Source organism: Branchiostoma belcheri, unplaced genomic scaffold, assembly GCF_001625305.1.
Source record: "Branchiostoma belcheri isolate BF01 breed outbred unplaced genomic scaffold, Haploidv18h27 scaffold88, whole genome shotgun sequence".
Lineage (NCBI taxonomy): Eukaryota > Metazoa > Chordata > Leptocardii > Amphioxiformes > Branchiostomatidae > Branchiostoma > Branchiostoma belcheri.
This window is the reverse complement of record NW_017804553.1, coordinates 903,481-917,294: the sequence shown is the minus strand read 5'-3', so window position 1 is coordinate 917,294 and position 13,814 is coordinate 903,481. Positions and strand designations below refer to the sequence as shown.

The 13,814-nt window shown below is 39.8% G+C and overlaps 2 protein-coding genes across 2 annotated transcripts in view; one reads left to right on the top strand and one right to left on the bottom strand.

Moving 5' to 3' along the window:
- The first annotated feature begins 1,105 nt into the window (after positions 1-1,105).
- LOC109487435 (transmembrane protein 39A-A-like) lies at positions 1,106-7,237 on the top strand. The gene is made up of 9 exons (XM_019791429.1): positions 1,106-1,340; positions 2,625-2,841; positions 3,374-3,457; positions 4,264-4,418; positions 4,775-5,018; positions 5,475-5,579; positions 5,974-6,155; positions 6,549-6,669; positions 6,982-7,237. The coding sequence occupies exons 1-9, from the start codon at positions 1,240-1,242 to the stop codon at positions 7,207-7,209; spliced, it is 1,437 nt and encodes a 478-aa protein (XP_019646988.1). The 5' UTR covers positions 1,106-1,239; the 3' UTR covers positions 7,210-7,237.
- A 3,795-nt stretch (positions 7,238-11,032) lies between these two features.
- The window catches only part of LOC109487356, a 9,041-nt gene continuing 6,259 nt past the window's right edge, over positions 11,033-13,814 (bottom strand). The window contains exon 2 of the mRNA XM_019791333.1: positions 11,033-11,257. Coding sequence (XP_019646892.1) covers positions 11,033-11,257 — 225 coding nt within the window. The remainder of the gene's footprint in view (positions 11,258-13,814) is intronic.

Below are 13,814 nucleotides of genomic sequence, written 5' to 3'. Positions count from 1 at the left end.
ATGTCGTGTAGAAGATCAATGATACATGGATGTCATGATAAGGGCTGATTGTAAGATGTTACTCAAACAGTTGCTATTATCATTACCCAATTTGGGAATAATTGTGGTCAAGAGTTGTAATTTTCATAGCATTCAAGCAATGAGCTAAGGTTGGTCAGTTGTAACTGGCCACTTACAAGTTACCATTCCTTTATTGGTACAAATGTAATTTTTAAATCAATCTTCCAAATATTTGGACATCTATATTTTTGTGTTAACAAATTGTTATTGAGGTAAATTCTGGATACTTAAAAAAAAACTGATACCAATAGTGTTTTTTTTTAGAAAAGGTACATTCTCATACTAACGTTACCTAATATATGACATAGAACAACAAGACAAAGTGCCATGTTACTTTAAATTCCTTTGCTGTTGTGAATTGACCCCCCAAGATGGTACTGTACATGTATACTGAATCTTGAAGCAATATGTACCCAGAGTGATGTTTTTGTCAATCCGTGCAAGGAGGTTAACCTTTGACCCCCTTGATTCGTGCAATGGCTGATGTAAATTTGTCTAATAAGGTCTTCCACAAGACTGGGAAGTAGTGTAAGATAGGAGTCGGACTATGCATATAAAATATAACTTTAACTTCTGTTACTGCCTTTACTGGCTATATAGCAATAGATGCTTTGAATGCTGATTTTGTTTATGTAATGTTGTGATGACATTGAGAAGGCTATAGTGTAGCTTGAATACATTTTGAAATTGAATACATTATTTGATTAAAAGAATTTCTCCATCTACACCTGGTCAACATGTGATTTCATTCAAATGTACGAGCACACATACACACACACACACACACACACACACACACACACAAGCACACACGTACACACACACACACACACACACACACACACACAAACAATACCTCCATGCCTTTAATTTTTCAAAATGCAGTTTATTTTTGTTTGTTTTTTCATGTGAATGATAATATTTTGCATATGATCTTCAATAAGCTAGGAAAGATATAATAGTACATAAACTTGACTTAAATCTTGTCGCTCCTATGTCGTCGCCAAAAATACTGCAATTCACGTGTAAACTGATAGATGTCGCTTGCACCAGTCCCATGGTGCTTCAGCCAAGATGGCCGTCCCTGGCGCTGAATAGTCAGACTCCGGAGAAAAACACCTTATTTTCTCCCCATTCGCCCAGCTTTCCAGAACAATTCAGCTCCGGCGACGACGTGGGATGCCCGGCGGTCGTAGAGGTCTGTCGCGGCAGCAGCTGAGCCGGTCTACAATACCGGTTCAAAGTATTAGCCCCTCCCAGACTGCCACGTTGCGGGCAAGGTTGGTTTGTTGTCGTCTTCATCCTTTCTTGGAATTTCCTTCTCGTTCCTTCCAGGTTCTTCCACGTTTCCGAGGAAGCAAAGAGCTGTGTGATACTTTTGTTCATAAGGTTTTCAGTCACTGATCGTTTCTTCGTGTTGATTTCAGTGGTATTTTCCTTCCAAAGTTACCACAGCGTCTTTACTTTAATTACAAGTGCAAGATAAACAAATCACATCACCCAACCGTGACAGACTTGATACACTGGATATTTCCTTCAACAGCTTTAGATCTAGGAGTGTTTCAGGGGGTCTGTGTAGGTACATTTCTATGGTTTAGATCCTGTCGCAGCTTTTTGTTGTTCATTTTTCGCTCCATCTATATTTGCAGGTTTCACATGGAAGAAGGTGAAAGCAGAAGTTGTTTGTTTATGTTTACCATCTGATCAGCATGCATAGCTGTTGGTAGACGAACAAATTAACCATCATGCTTTTGCAGACAGTGTTTTCTGTTGGTATGATGAAATTATGTATAATTCATACTGCCTTGCATGTACAGAACCAGAGAATGACTCTTATCTTTTGGACTTCCTTCTTTCCTCAGAGTCACACAGTCTGACCTCAGGCCAAATTTCCAATTTTCAGGCTTCCGCCGTGGTAGAATTCCAGGAATAACAACATGGCCTGCCAAACTAACAGGAATACACATGTACTACAGTTAGCCTTTTCTGCACTTATCTGTATAAACTGCAGGGGGGAGGGGTTGTAGAAACATACCTTTATAACTCAGTCAAACCTGAGTTTTGGTGACCAGCTGCAGTACCAAGGAAAGCTGCAAGGAGGCAATGATCGGCATTGATATTCGTCTTCCTACTTAGTACTGCCCCTCCCATCAGCTTTTTAAATGGACTATCCCAACAAATGACAGTACACACAAATCTCACACCGGTTATTCCATCGCAGGAATGGGGGTGGCCACAGTCCCACTATCCCAACTAATGACAGTATACACACATCTCACCCTGGTTATCCCATTGCAGGAATGGGGGTGGTCACAGCAACACTATCCTAGCCTGGAATCCATCCTTGAACGCTTTATCTCCGCTCCGTTCCTCCACTCTGCCTTCAGAGCAGAGGAACGGAGCGGAGATAAAGCGTTCACGGATGGATTCCAGGCTAACACTATCCCAACAAAATTTGACAATACACATTCACACTGGTTACCCCATTACAGAAACGGGGGTGGCCACAGCCCCACTATCGCAACAAATGACAGTACACATCTCACCCGGTTATCCCATTACAGGAACGGGGGTGGCCACAGCCCCACCAGCCCTCCCCTGGCGGCCCTGATCACCATCATCCCCATCAAGCACACGCCGTTCCCAGACATCCCGATGGAGAACAACATCGTGTTTGAGTCCATCCTGCTGATCTACTTGCTGCTGGCCCTGTTCCTGCAGTACGTCAACATCTACAAGACCGTCTGGTGGATGCCGTTCGCCGCAACCAACACCGCATTGGTAAGATTTGGTGGTCTTTCTAAAGGTGTAGACATTGGAACTAATGCTAATACCATTGAGGATGGTGTCTTTGTTTGTTTTGCATAACTGGAAAACTGATATTCTTTTTGACAAGTGCTTGAGGTGTGGCTCTCCTCAAACATGGGACCTCTGCTTTATGTCCCATCCAAGAGAATATCCATATAAAGCTGCTTGTAGGCACTCATGATCATTTTTACCTGAGTTGTACAATCTCACAACATTGGGGTCTGTTAGAGATTTGAACCCGGAATTTTTAGGTTCCAACAATCGTAACCACAAGACTACCTTGTTGATACATGTGTGCATGTAGTGATTTTAAGGTATTTTAAGATTTTGAAGGATTTATTCATCAACAAGGCAAACAGGAATAGCAGAATGTATGCACCCAGGTGTAAGCACCCTCTATCAGAGCATATGGAAACTGCATTGCTCCATCAGCCATCAGCATTTGTTGTAAATTGTACAAATGTCTCACAGATCATCACTTAAGTGCATTCTCCTTTGTCCCCAGAACTTCTACCTGATTGACATCCACCTTGTTGTGTTCATCTGTGTGATCCTGGCCAGAAGACTGGTGTGGAAGTTCTTCACAGAGGTAGGCACATGAAAATATTGACACTGCTCGTTGAAACACAAGTACATCAGTCGGACTCAGTCCCATTTGTATCAAATGCTTGTATAATATGAATGCAGGGCTCCAAATTCACTTATGGGAATAGTGCTGCAGCTAACCTAAAATGTAACTGTGTAAATACAATTTTGTCAGATACAAATGTGTGTTTCTGTTGATTGCTACATGTAAGTGCTGTAAGCTCTTTGTGTAATTCCTTTACTTGTTTATTACTGCTACATGTATGTGGAACAATAAGTTTTCTATTTCTTACTGTGAAACTTTCCTTTGATCTGATGCTGTCTGTATCTTTCCTCCCTCCCCATGCGTCCGTTTGTGTGGACCAGGCTCGTGCGGTACTAAAACATGTTTCTCTACTGTATTTGTTAACTCATTAAAAAAAATGGACACTGTTTTAGTGCTGTAGTCACTTTAGATTGAAAAGATGCCAGATTGAAAAGATGCTGGGAATCTGGCCAATGTGGTCAGCTTTAAGCTGTGAATTCTAACTTTTTGTTTTGTGTGTATGTTGTGTGTTGGTTTGTTAGGAAATACACACAAAGCTTGTTTCTTAGATTTACCTACATGTAATTCCAAGTTTATCATTGCTTTAGCACAAAATACAGTTTATTGATGATTGTATTTCATGATTTGAAATTGTCATAAGTGTCTATACATGTACAGGCTGTTAAATGAGAATGTATACTCATACTGCATGCCCATGTGGGACTTTTTTCTCTGACACTTGTCAAAGTTAGCAAGCTAGTATTTGTTTCTAACTTCCTTCCCAGGCTTTTGTGTCGTACGGCTACAACACCGTGACCTTCTGGATCGTGCAGCCCATCAAGGTCGTGCTGCTGTTGACCTTGCTGGGGTCGTTGACCTGGACTCTGCTGCCCCTGTACAGCAACAACTCCATCCTCAACCTGCTGTTCCTCTGTTACCCGTAAGTACCAGAGGTTAGAGGTCATGACCCTGACTGACCCGAAAACCTATGTGGCCAAGGGCTGGAAGTATTTGATCTACTGTTGATTGCAGAAAATTTCACGGCCAGTGGCTTTATTTTTGCATACTTTTTGTAAGTCTATTGTGGTTGTACTATAAAATCGTTTCAAGTGGGAATTTCAAACACTGTGAGAGCCTCATGTTTCCTCATGTAAAATAAACCACTGCGAAAGTTTCTGCATTTACTGTATTATGTTGGTGCAGTTATCTTTTGTGCTTCAGATTTTCTCATCCAACTGGGTCAATCTTTAAAAGTTTTTCAGCAGTTATGTTCTAAAAATATGCCTCTCCCTCTAGGTTCGGCATATATCTCCTGTTATATGGAATCGGAAACGATCAGATGTACTTAAACAACGAAGACAACCAGGCAACACAAGGGTTCCCCCACCCCCAGTCCTCGGCAAAGTCCAACGGAGAGAGCAGACACCGCGATGACAGCCGTGCCGTCAGCCGGGACACCAGCACACTGATAAAAGGACACCTGTGGCCAGACTTCCCCCAGCATCAGTGTCTGCTCTGTCCACAGTCTATACGGGATGAGGTAGGGAAGGATGCATTCTTAACAAAAAGCAAGAGTCAGGAATAGTCAGTATTTTAACATGACTTAGGCTCTTGTCATGTGTGTTGTATGGTAGAACTAAGCAGCAAATTGAGGATATTCTTCTTTGGACAGCAATGACTGTAGTGTGCAAAATAAAGCTGCCTTTGGGTTGAAGATGTTCTAATGTACACACACACATGTGCATGTAGATCTTTTAATAATGACATTATGTATTCGTTATTGGTCAGATCTGTCGTAGTGTCAATAAAAATTGTACCAAGAAAATTTTACGATGTTTATGTGATGGTGTCTGGAGCCATTAAAAAAAAGATTATTTTGCTCCTTGCTAATTTGGTCTTTCTCACCATTTTCTCTATATTGTATGTTGACATCAATGTAGTGTTCATATTTACTTGTATATCCAGAGTTTTGATAGTTATATTTTATCCCACCCAGGTTGAAGTCATGAAAGCAGATTTTAACAACAGAATAAAGGAGATCCTGTTCAACTCCATGCTCTGTGCTTACTATGTCGGATTTATCCCAGTCTGTTTTGTACAAGTAAGTGTACAATATTCTAAGTCTGCATTGTTCAATACGAGTGATCACTGTTTTCGTTTACATCATGCATGCAAATTATTTGAAGAGATGCAAGTTGTAGGCAAATCAGCCAACTGTCACCTGATATTCCCCTACCACTCGCTTGCTGTGACGTCATGGCAATTGCTCATATAGTATTACTGTGCATGTCTAAGTATACACATTGTCAAGCTCATATACATAGATGGGATGTACATATTATCAGCAGCTGCTACAGTTTTGTTTGTTTTCGTGCAGAAATACCTGCATTATATGACGTGAAGAAAGATGGCGGATGCTCAAAGATTCTAGTTGTAAGATTTGATTTGTTCATAGATTTTCACTGATCCCCATTTTATTTGTGTGTTTTCCTCAGAAATACCTTCACTACGACGTGTGGTGGTCGTGCCAGCACATCCTGTTTGTGTGGATCAACACGTTTGTGATGCTGATGGCGCAGTACATTCCCCCGTCCTACTGCGACACGCTGCACAGATGTGCCATGCATCTCGGCAAGTGGCAAAAAGTCGACGGATACACAAACACACCCCAGCACACGTGAGTACATGAATAGCAAAGTTGTTTAAAGTTAGAACTTTTGATCCAACACAAAAAGTACTCTCACCTAGAGCTTTCGTCCAGTCACTCTGGTCTTCCTCAGTAGACTGACCCAGTGAAGCTTGTCATGTGGCTTCTTTGAAGTGTGATGTCAACACTGAGGAAGATCAGAGTGACTGGTTGAAAGCTCTAGGTGAGAGAAATTTTTGCATTGGATCAAAAGTTTTAACTTAGTACCTACAATATTTTTCACACCAAAATACAGCATCCTTTTGTATATTTAATCATGATGATTTTGCCCTGTTTGCATCTCTACATGACTTTTCACAAGCAAAATTTAATTGGATTAATACTTATTTCTGAATTTGATTGTTTCTGATTGGGTGGAGACAGGTGGACAGAACTCACCACGTGGCCGTGCGGGGTCCTCATCAGACACAACAGAAACCTGTTTAAGGCAGTCGGACCACAAAATGTAGCCATCCCTTCAGATGCTTCACACACCAGGTTCTATGTAAGTAGTCTTCTGTAAGGTTGATTAGTCTCATAGTATGTTTGTTCTTAGTGTATACATGTAGAAGTAGTAGATGTCTTATGTTGTACCTTGTACAATCATTGTACAATATTGTTCATTGTTTATCATATTGTTAACCATTGTTTATCATATATTATTGGAAATTTTGGGAGTTGTCAACAAAGTACCTGAAATATTGTGGAATTTTCTGTGCAAATCAAAGGCTTATTTAGTTTTACAATGACTTCAAAAAGACACTAAAGTTTATTTGTATGTCTTCACCGTAATGATGAAGTTTCTCTTGTTCCACAGATGTTGTTCAGTAACCCGCTGTGCCTGCTGAACTGCCTGGCCCTGTTGGAGCTGGTTGTGGTGTGTTATCAGCTGTTCCTCCTCCTCTTCACAGTCTACAAGTGGGACCACATCCTCTCTGTGTCTCTCATGCTCTTCGTCAACTACTATGTCCTCTTCAAACTTCTCAGAGACAGGTTCATTCTGGGAAAAGTATACGCAGCTTCTGCTGAAGCTAGCCAAACCTAAAAAAATAGTGCAGAATGACTGCAGAAATAGGCTAATGTGCTAGAGTGTATGCCTAGCACTGAATGTGCTAGTTGTATGCCTAGCATTGAATGTGCTAGAGTCGTATGCCTAGCACTGAATGTGCTAGAGTTATGCACCTAGCACTGAATGTGCTGGTGTCGTATGCCTGGCACTGAATGTGCTAGAGTCATATGCCTAGCACTAAATGTGCTGGAATTGTATGTCTAGCACTGAATGTGCTAGACTCATATGCCTAGCACTGAATGTGCTAGAGTTGTATGCTTAGCACTGAATGTGCTAGAGTCGTATACCTAGCACTGAATGTACTAGAGTTGTATACCTATAACTGAATGTGCTAGAGTTGTACACCTAGCACTGAATGTGCTAGAGTTATACACCTAGCACTGAATGTGCTAGAGTCGTATGCCTAGCACTGAATGTGCTAGAGTTGTACACCTAGCACTGAATGTGCTAGTTGTATGCCTAGCACTGAATGTGCTAGAGTTGTATGCCTAGCACTGAATGTTTATGTAACCTGCTATATATGTGTTGGTTTGGTTTATACCATGTACATGTAGATTTCAAGCATATTTTATCGGTGAAAGGGTTTGAGAAATCCCACAAAGTTTGCAATTTGAGGCATTCAAGTCTCGACATTGCAAACTGTTGTGAGATTACCTCAAACGTAACGATCTGTTGGTCCAGTGTGTGACTGTAATCATCGACAAGATAGATGTTATACATCTACATTTAACTCTTGCAAAGTCTAGGTGGATGGCCATAAAAAATGAGTTGCAGTTGCAATCTTAAAGATACTGAAGTTTCAAGAATACTTCAAGAAGGAGACCGGTAGATGTTAGATACACAGAAACTTTCATTTCATGGGAACTAAAAGGTAGCTATTAGTATTCAAATCATTAACCAGACCAGGGAAACATACAGTCCTATGTTTTTCTGAGATTTTGAACATTAGCCATATCAATGATGGTGCTATCACAACTATAATATCCCAACTCCTCAACATTTAATAACACCAATGGGTGCTTTACTGTACCCAGAAGTTGCTAACATGGACAAGATTTGGGCAACTTTTCCTGACCTTCAGCTATCATATTAACCCAATACATTCTCATCTATATTATACTCTTGAAGATATATATCTAAAGTATAATATTCTCATATCTTTGCTAGATGAGAGAGATATAGAATATGATATCTCATTGGTGTTATCTATTACTTTCCAGGTGACTTTTGACATTAATCTTAGGACTAATTATGTTTATCCAAAAGAAAGTTTACACTTTTAACAGAGCTAAACTTTGAATCTTCATCCTGTTGTAAGCCATGCAGTTTCTCTCACTGTTACCAAACCCTTATCACTAATGGCCAGCATTCTCCCTGAAAAGTAGGACCTTGAAGCTTCCAGCTGTGCTTGTGGTTAGTTATTGATCAGATACAGTACAGGTCAGCCAGGCTAGGGTTGAGTTTCCATGTTCTATTGTCCTGAATTCCCGGTGTATTGTTCACAGAGGCCACGAAGGTTAACTAATGGATTCCCTGCTTCAAACTTTCGACTGAAGAGATATCCTTCATCTATGGTGAAATGTTAAAAGGTGGTACAGCAGTGTTATAGGATTACAAGCATACGCAACTTGAAGGCAAGATTAGGCTGGGTTTTACATCTTTATTTCTGTGAGGAAATGAGGGCAAAGATCAGTGAAGGTAGTCCATTAAGTAATGTAAATGCAAATCCCTTCTACCTGTTAATATGATGGTGTTTTGGTGCCACATCTGTATTGGTTATGATCTTGATATAGCAGAAAGGCCACATCACAGTGGCTGCATCCAAAAATATGCTCAATGGTCAATGGATTGATCATTTACATGCAGGTCACAGTTCTGGGAGAAGCTCCTATGTCAGAGTCAGCAGGAGTTTTGACCTCACATCTCAAAAACAGGAGAGTTTATTTGCTGACAAATCCTACTGTGCAATATTCTATCACTACAGCATAGCTTGTACTGCTGGCTTCTTTCCCAGAAATGCTTCTCTGCTGACAGACTGTTTTCAAAATTGACTGGGGTGCATGCTTCATTAGCTCCAAAGACAAATCATGCAAGCTTAGGTCTGGTTTGAGTTACAAAGATGTTGAAAACTACTGTTGGTGCTCTAGATGCTGTTTCTCAGAATCACGTAGCTATTGTCTGCACAGTGAAATATGTAATCAGTGGATATCAAACCAGCTTCTGTGTCATTTTACTGCATTCAAAACTGCACAAGAAGACCACTCGGGATATATAGAATCTGGTCTATGTGGACAGGTTATTATAGGCAGGATTCTGAATACTTGTGTCAATGGGAAAAATTATGTAACAAACCATTAACAAGCGGTCACGTTGGCCAGGTGGTCCTTGTGTAGAGGTGGCCGGCTACTTTTTCATGTTTGTATCTCAGTGTATGGGCCATTATTTTTAGGTACATGCAACAGATCTAAATGCTTAAGAAAGTTAACAGTGATCTAATCGGGTAAAACTCATTTACATATAGAGGAGCTGAGATGTAACAGCCAATTCTACAGAAAGAGGTTATGTAAGAACTTTCTGGAAGTTCAAATTTACTCTTTGTGCCACACGGAAATGATAAACAGTGAAAAATACCTACGAATATCTTACAGAAAATTATGTTACTTTGTGGTGACCTGCTGTTATAATGGTATATAAGTGAAATGTGTTGTGTCAAATGTTTCTATGTTATGGTACACTTAAGAACAACATGTCAGATACATACACTGAGGAAAGACTTTCAGAATATGTACAGTTACAATTCTTATCATCATAGAGGGGCATGGCATGAGTATACTGGGTGAATGTGCCTGTTTCTGAACTTGGTAACTCTTGGTGCTTTTCCAAACAATTTGTTTAGTATCTTTAGTTTGAGATTCATATGGAGATACTGGCCATGACACACGTGTACTGCTTTAAAAAGAGAAAAAAAAAAGTTTGCTGGACAAATATACTAAACAAGAAAACGTATTCTAGTTATAATATCTTTATTAACAACCAATAAAGTATTCATATACACATTGGCTTGCGCCTCTTTTACAGTTACAAATATATTTTCCACCAGTAAGTCTTTTACACAATGCAATTCGCAGATTCCCTGAATGACACTTGTAATACAATTTGTACATCTGGTTCGTCATATAAGTATTAGGCAAGGCATGGACAAGCACATTTATCTCTTAAATACGTTTCTTTTATGCTGATTCTATTCAGTATGTTCACAATTTTATGTTACAAAATGACAAAGGTACAATGTATGAGATCATGGGACTCTAGTTTCATATATACAGGTAACACAATATCTTAGACGACTGTATCAACTATTTAGACATCAGCAGGGTCACAGGAGTTGTCTTGAGTAAATTTCTAGCTTTGTATGATGAGGTGATAATTGAAATGCAACAGTTAACCTGACTCAATATCAACAGTACAAGATAAGCCGAAGAGCAGTTATACATTGTACCAGTACACAGATACAAAACGTTTTCAGAATCCATAGTTGAAATTCAGTTACCAGTACCTTGAACGTCTTAAATCTTAACCATTTTTTTAAAACTTTTCTTAACTGCTATTTACCCGTTTTGCTCTTTGTAATAGCCTTTTCCGGTACGGTGGCCAATTATTTGAGTCACACATCATCATCACACTCATGGCACCCAACCAGCTATTTACATCTTGGCCCCGGCAAGCTTTTTAAAAAAAGCATTTCTTGTTATACTTCAGAGTTCAGACGAAACTTCACCTGAAAATGTTTTGATATACTTCAGGCGACAGCCTCGGCAAGAGTCATGTCCATCTTCTTCACACTGGTACAGGTCAGGTAGTGCACGATGTTTCTGAGGATGACCCAGCATCCCTTGCGGTAGGGTTTGCAGATGGCGATGTAGAGCAGCGGGTTGATGACGCTGTTAAACGTCATCAGCCGGGCGGCGATGAAGTCTATGTCGTCATCCATCCATACTCCCAGCTGATTGGTCAGGATCCGAATCTGCAGCAACAACAAAAAAATCATAATGGTATTAAACATTAGCTACATCTTCAGAGGTGGTCGATAATGTAGTAGAAAATATTTTCAAAAATGAAGAGTTTATCTACATTTACTTCTGGGACAGAAGTATTGTATTGGGTAGTGTTAATTTATCCTAGGTTTGTATGTTTGGGTTCCAAAGTGAGTGGACGGATATTGGAATTCACTTGATTGCCCTGGGTTCATGAATCTGTAATTTCTTGCTTGCGTTGCAATGCTTGTTGTATGCATTGCCATATGGATGGGACGTTGAAAGATGTTATGGATGTACGAATCATGTAATTTTTCTTCCAGTTTGCGGCCCCCGAAACAATTTACCTGCCCAAATCGTAAAAAAATTCCAGCTATCCTTCTGAATTTTTACCACGTCATTTTTGTAATGGTTTGCTTACTCTCCACAACCGAGTGTCCCTCCTGGTTAGCTAAGAATTGCTTACAAAAACGCAAAGTCAGCATGTTCTTTTTTAAATCCCATATTTAGCATCACTACAAACTTTGAAAAAAATGTAGTGATTAATGAAAACTGAACAGCATACATGTATCTTCATTCGTCAGCCGTGCCAGCACACAATTAACACTGTAAGATCCCATCCTGTGTCCCCAGATAAATCCTTAAACACACATTAAGTTCCAGCCATGCGTGCAGCAGCCTGCTGTAATTAACGGGGTTACACAGCTGATTTATGTCCCCAATTACTGGGACGACGGAAGTGTCCAGGCGAATCGGAAAGATTGCTGGCGCTGCATGCAAAATGTGGACAAGGCGCGGTGCGGAGAACTTTAACTTTAACTTTTAACTAGAAAGGTAACATTTTCAAAGCAAATGCATAATGTTTAATTCTGACTCAAATATATTACATACATGTATATGGTCAGACAGGAATATAAATCCCTTCTACTATAAAATTGCAACATTGTGTAAGGCCACACCAAGTGAATTTTATGGATGACGTCCGCGCGCGCATTGATTTTGGCCTGTTCCTAGAAAAAAAAACAAGAAATTCCGCTTCCTGTAACTATGACCAAAGAGTCACGACAGTGCCGCAAATAGGTTTGTATGGACCAAAGCATCAAGCAAGGAAATCATGACTTCCATTAGGAATTCAGTTTGGTACATGCTGCCACATTTGAAGAAACTTGCTGACCGCTCCATCTATCTCCCCAAACTCACAGGACGACAACTGCTGTTCCACCTGATTTATTGCTGTTTTGATGATGAATAAAAGACTTCTTGCTTGTTACACTGTGTCACCTCATTCAATTGGTGTCCTAACATTTGTCGTCTCTTTAGTATATTTCTAATCTAGGCATCTTGTTTTTTAGGGCCCTTCTTGTTTTTTTTTCGCCCTCTCGCATTAGATTTAGGGTCTCCAAAGGACGTCATCCATAAAATTTACTTGGTGTGGCCTAACCCAACACCAGTTACCATGGTGAGAGACGTCAACAAATCAGGTCATTGGCCAGGTCCGAGGTCAGTGTTTGGAACGGAAGAAGAAGGCGAAGAAGAAGAAGTGGAAACGTAGCAAAAACAATATGTTTGCCTTCGGTAAACGTAATGAAGGCATCTTTTGTTAGGTTTCAAACGGCCCCAGAACATTTGATTTTATTTGTAACGGTTTCTTACGGTATGGAGTAAATACTGTAAAATGCGAGGACTTTTTATTTCTCTACACAGGACAAGAAATTAAATACTACGGCGATAGAACCAAAGCGTCTACAATATTATGTATGGGTATCACGTGCCTTTTATTAGATCTTATCACGTAGTGGTAAATGGCCTCATTGACCTCTTTTACCTCTTAAACTGTATGGTTGAAATTTTCATTTGAAATAGCTCAAGTGTATGTTTATACTCTATACAAGTCTTCACATTTTCTGTAATCAGTATAACAGCCACGTGAATGTTCTAGTTGTCTGCGAATTACGCGCATAGAATAAGTACCTTGTTATCGACTGTTTGCACTGTATATTTGCAAGGACTACAATATAAAGAACATTAATATTAAAGTCCAATAATAAAGGGTTAATGCACTGCCCCGAGTTGTATATGGTGTCATAACTGCATGAGCAGCTGCCATAACCACCGAATAAACCACCGTGTGAGCGAAGCGAACGAGGTGGTTTATGAGGTGGTTATGGCAGCTGCCCATGCAGTTATGACACCATATACAACGAGGAAAAGGCAGTGCATTAAAATTATTATCATATAGCCTATCCAAACTGTCAATCAACACAATTCCTGTTTGAAATACAACAGCTTTAATATATATACATACATAAAAATACATTCGAATATATTATACGCTTTAAAACAAATATGGATAATTTCATTTAATGCAAATTGTAGTTTAAATGAAGCTAAACAAAAAAGTTTATTGGACAAGAAAAATGCTACAAAGGTTTACAGAAAGAGTCGCATGCCCCTATACCCTATAACATAATGGTATCAGCCATAACACGACATGTGCTGTTATTCCGCCATAACACCACATGTGCTGTTATCGGGAAATAACAGCAC